We start from the raw sequence: 5,632 nt of genomic DNA, 5'->3' as shown, positions 1-5,632 counted from the left end.
CATCGGTTGCTCTGTGGAGAAGTAGTAGGAGTACTTTTTTTGGATGCTATTTAGGCCTCTATCTTTTTTGGATGCTATTTAGGCCTCTATCTCAAATCCTATGAGTAGGAATAAGAAAGGAGATGCCCTTTGAGGTCTCTTTTGGTTCATAAGATAGGATTATCGTAGGAATAGGAATAGGAATTTTGTAGAAAATGAGATGGCATGTATCTTAAATCCTATGAATAGGAATAAGAAACGAGATGTCGTTTGGTTGACACCAAAAGAATTTTTTCATTACGAGTAGGCTCATTTTTATTTTTTTATGAAATGTGAAAGATAGGAACCAATCTTGCGTAGGAATAGGAATCTATTCCTATGAACCAAAGGGCTCTAAAAAAAATTTCTATAAAAATCCTATCCTCTAGAATTTTTATGAAATTCCTCCAAATAAAAGGAGGCCTGATTCACATAATAGAATTTTTTCATTGAGTCTAGCCTAATGTTTATTTTTCTATGAAATGTGGAGGATAGAAAGAATTTCTTTATAAGAATATGATTTCATTCCTACAAACTAAAGGACTCTAAAAGAATTTTTTCTATAAAAATACTATCCTATAAAATTCCTATAAAATTTCTCTAAACCAAAGGGTTCTATAGTGGTTTCGGCACGGCTGGCCCGTACCACCAGCCGGGATTTGCGCGCGTAAACAAAATTGCACATGCCGTGCGAGAAACGCTGCCGCATTTGGATAGGTCGCCGAGGCAGCACCGTGCAGAAAACGCTCGTCGAGTGCCGAAATTTCAACTCTGGACGACCGAACCAGCGCTGGTATGCGGCAATATGTGACTGATTATCATGTGATGGTTAGGATTTAGCTGCTACTGGGACCTATAGTCCAGTAGTCCTATCATGCGCTAACCGCCTGTCTTAAATAAGAAGCTCCCCACAGATCGGCCAGTGACTGGCCGGCAGAAGCCAGGGCACTAGCGGCGGCACGGTGCGAACCAGCCAAGCTAGCGGCAGGAGATCACATGCGTTCGCGTTGGATACCACATGACCCGGTTTCAATGCGGATCGCAGGGGACAGATGATCCACCAGTTCCACATTTGTTTACGTCGCCACCCGTGCTTGCCCGTCTTCATTTGTGGGCTGGGCAATGGAGCATGGCGGAGCGTCTACGACACGGACTTGCGTTGCTCATTAACTCCTACCTACGGTCTTATATAGGAAATGTGGACAAACTAAGGCACCAGATGGTTAGAGCAACTCCAACAGGCAGACCCAAACGGACGGCGATTTCGTCCACTTTTTGTCCGTTTGGATCGGCACCTGCGCCCAACGCTGGCCTGTAACCCATTTAGACGGCGTCAAAAAAAATGAACACATGCATATTTAAAAAAAAGAAACTACATTAATTAAACATTAAAGCCGGCCACGAAGGCCGGTGAGAGTCCACGCGTCCACATTTGCATAAAAAAACAACCTAAACTACGAGGAGGCGCGCTGCTCTAGGCGTCGTCGTCGTCCTCGAGGTCCGTGAGGTTGATGAGCGTCGGCGCTGACTCGGCCCAGGCGATCGCCGTGTTCCAGAGCGCTGCCATGTCGGGCTGTGCCGGCGCAGGCAGTGCCAGAGCGGGGGGCTGTGCGGCCGCCTGTGCAGCCACGGCCTGGCGCGCCTCCTCCTCGAGGTCGCGCTCGAGCATCTCCTCGTACTCGCCTTGCCGGCACTCCTCTGCCAGCCGGCGCTGGCGCCACATCTCGAGGTAGGCCTGCTCCTGCGCCGGCGTCGCCTCCAGCCAGACCGGTGGCGCGGACACCCACTCGCGCACCACTCCATTCCAGGAGAAGCGCGCGATGGGCTCGGGCTCCGGCTGCGGCAGCGGCAACGGCTTGATGGGGGACGGCGGGGCCACCGGCGGCACCATGCTGTCGCCCGTCACGGAGAGGGCAAGGGCCTGCGCCATTGCCGCCTCGTAGCGGGCCTCCTCTTCTGCCTCCGCCGCCTCCGCTCTCGTCGTTCGTCCTCTTCGCTCTCACGGTAGACGGCCGCAAGGGCCGCCTGGTAGGCGTCCTCCGCTGCCTGGTCCTCCTCGCGGACGACCTGCGGCGTTGGCCTCCGGTCGACCTCGCGCACGCCCCGGCAACTCGCCTCCTCGTGCTCGAAGGCGAACCACCTCGCCCAGTTGGGCGTTGCGTAGGCGGAGTCGCGGCGCTGCTCCGCCGTCAGCAGCGCCCGCCGGCGCCGCACCTCCTCCGCGTGAGCACGAGCCGACCGCGGCACCGCCTGCACTGGGATCCTATCTGGATCCAGATGCCAGTCGTGCGGCAGCGTCACGTCGGGATACGGCAGCGGCTGGCGGTTCTGCCAGTGCCACTCCGCCTGGTGCACTGGCACGCTGACGCGCTGCCTCTGCCAGTGAGGCGCCGGCGGGGGTGGGAGAAACTCGGGGGGGGGGGGGGGGGGGGGGGGGGGGGGGGGGGGGGGGGGGGGGGGGGGGGGGGGGGGGGACTTGCCCTTGGCCTTGCTGCCGTTGGCGCCGGAGAAGAGGCCCATCGTCGTTGTGGCTGCGATGGCTAGGGTTTGTCGACGACAAGGGAGTAAGGGTGGGCAGATGGGGACGGCGAGTTTGGATGAGGACGGCCCCGCCGCACAGTCGGCTTAAAAAAGGACGAACGCCGTCGCTGACACGTGGGCCCGTCGTCATAAATTAATCTAGCCGCGTGGGCAGCGGGTAGTTGGACGGCCGCCATGTGGGGACACGACGGATAGCGAGAAGGCGCGTGAAGCGTCCGTTCGGCGTCCGCGCCGACGCATTTGGTGCGCAAATTTAGGCCGCAAATGCGTCGCCGCGGACGCGACGCGGACGTGATTTGGGTTTAAGTCGGCGCGTTGGGCCACCACTTTTGTCAGCGCCGACCCAAACGGACGCAGGCGGACGAAATGGGTCGGTCCTTTGGAGTTGCTTTTAGTAGGGACACTGGTAGACGTAGCAGAACGAGCTCTATAGAGTGTCTTGGCAATACAAGACGAAGGGTGCCATGCAAAAAAAAAACAAGACGAAGGGTGGATGCAGCAGCTATGCACGCCACGCCATAATGAAGAAGATTATTAGTAGCCGTACTACTAATTATGGGGAACACGACGCTCATGGCGCTGCGCAGATTACGGTCATTGGATGCCACCATCATTGGCTTAATGACAAAATCCTTGCTCCAGCTTTAACACGCAGGCTTCCAGTTCATCTGTCACTTGGTTGACAAGCTACGTTTTCATAGTCCGAAAGAAGCTACCAAAACATAGTTTTAGCAGGGGACGGCACACAAAACATAAATAAGGGACTGGAATATTCGGTGACACAATGAGCACACAAAATTAGAGTAGCTGGAAACTACTGATAAACGTATGGTAAAGAAACACATACAGACCAAGTTCACATCTACTGAATGCAGGTGTCGCATAATACATATAATTCGCATCCTTTTAACACTGCCTAAGAAGTTCAGTTGGCAGAAGAGAACCAAGTTTTCATTTTTGCCCTGAACTATCACAGTCATCAGTAAGTCATCTGAAGAAAACGCAAAGGCAGAACATCCAAGTCAACACGAGAATCATTAACCACGAACAAAAAGTCTGGCTGGTCAATCTGATTTTGGAGGGAAACAGCTCATACTTATATCACGAGGTACACAACGACGGTTTTTCTGTTCCAGATGTTCTCCCATCTATCTTTTACCTTAGGGCAGCAAAACATCCTCAGCCTTCGAGCATTGCCTTGGCTGCATCAATCAGTGCAGGCCTGAAGCTATCAGAGGCCCGGCCAAGGACAGTGTAGCCCTCCTTGTCTTCAATGTCAACATCGGCACCATGTCTGATCAGCAGAAGGGCAACCTAAAATAGCGATTGTAACACAAGAATCAGCGATACAAGTAATCCACATCTATTTACAAAGGATATCAGAGAACAATTGACCAATGCAGATGGAAATTTTTTAAACGAATCAACTCGTGGAGATGTCAGGATTATTCCTTGACTTATGAAACTCAATGGGCTGCTAATGAACTAAGTAGTCTACATAGTTGAACACCAAGTAGGTGAAAATATTAACATCATTGTCCTCAACTTTTAACTAGTAGTACAACTTAAGTGAGCAGTTAAGGTGTACCTACGATGCAGCACATAAAAATATACACAGAAGCTGCAAGCCACCAATCATTTGAAAGAGCATCAATATAACCTATGAATACAATGAGGTGGTGCATCATTATAACACAATAATCAGCAATAGAAGTAACCCACATCCATTTACGAAGGAAATCAGAGGACAATTAATCAATGTACATGGAAATTCTGAAACAAATCAAAACTTGTGGGCATGTCAGGATTATTCAGACTTTCAAACAAACCAACAAGGGTGACCTTTGAACAAATCAACATGGGCCGCTAATGAACTAAGTAGTTTAATTAGTTGAGCTCCAATTCAGTGGAAATACCAACATCATTGTCCTGAACTTTTAACTACAACTTAAGTGAACAGTCAAAGGTGCACCTACCATCCAACACATAAACATATATATAGAAGCTCCAAGCCTCTAACCATTTGAAAGAGCATGAACGTAACCTATGAATACAATGAGGTGGTGCATGAAAGCAAAGGAAATATTACCCCTCTGTCCTCGCATATGACGGCATGCATTAGAGGTGATTGTCCTAGCTTGTCAACTGCATCAATATCTGCGCCTTCTTCAAGCAGGTATTCACACAGCTCAGCATTTCCAGTACTCGCAGCTCTATGCAGGGGTGTGCAGCCAAACTGACAAGATAGTAGTTCAATGTTTTACATGTTTGCCAAATTACTTCAAACACAACTGCACTGATAATGTACAAAGCAGTGGACAAATGTAACAGTTAATACTTTAAGTTAACATAATATTTGTAGATATAGATGGTTGTCTACACCATAGTCAACTTATATGCCCGAATGGCATCCAGAGGACAGCAATTTCTTGCAAAAGTAAATTTCTACAAAAAAAAAATTTAAAAAAATTACACTGTAAACATTTCAGCTTTCTCATACAATTTCATTTGCAGTTTTATATTCATAGATCATATCACAACCCTCCCGGTAAAAATATTTCATTCTCTTCATGGGCTTGAGGTGGTTGTATAACCAGCCATAAGCACTTAAATTACATGGAACCAGATTTGAGAGTCCATCCATGGTATTCCTTCTAGATCATTAGAAGTTTACAAACCTTATCTTTCTTGTTGACATTTGCACGATGAGCTATCAACGTTTCAGCAATGTTAAGCCTTCCTTTACTAGCAGCATAGTGAAGAGCAGTTCGGCCAGCATCAGTAGTCAAATCAACATTTGCACCTGGCATATATTAAATTTATAACTCTAGTTATGTCTGTTACCAGGAACTCACAGAAAGGTGAAGATTAGACTATTGCGATATCAAATTCATACAGATGAATGGAGCGTAAACTCATTTAAGAACAGCAAGCATAGCATAATGCTTATAACAGAAGACATATCTACAGCAGGGAGGTTTTTTTTTTACAAAAGTAGCAGGATAGCTGATAATTTCATCACAATATACTGCAAATAAAGAACGAACAAGAAAAATGACAAACTGGTGTGGCT

At 48.4% G+C, this 5,632-nt stretch overlaps 1 protein-coding gene across 1 annotated transcript; it reads right to left on the bottom strand.

Moving 5' to 3' along the window:
- Positions 1-3,403: 3,403 nt before the first annotated feature.
- On the bottom strand, positions 3,404-5,362 carry LOC125510652 (26S proteasome non-ATPase regulatory subunit 10; the record flags this gene model as incomplete). Its single annotated transcript, XM_048675893.1, is given in 3 exon segments — positions 3,404-3,873; positions 4,649-4,795; positions 5,238-5,362. Coding segments are annotated over 3 exon segments (407 nt in total), but the record flags the coding sequence as incomplete, so codon positions are not given.
- Positions 5,363-5,632: the final 270 nt, after the last annotated feature.

Source organism: Triticum urartu, chromosome 5, assembly GCF_003073215.2.
Source record: "Triticum urartu cultivar G1812 chromosome 5, Tu2.1, whole genome shotgun sequence".
NCBI lineage: Eukaryota > Viridiplantae > Streptophyta > Magnoliopsida > Poales > Poaceae > Triticum > Triticum urartu.
This window is presented reverse-complemented; position numbering and strand designations above follow the sequence as displayed.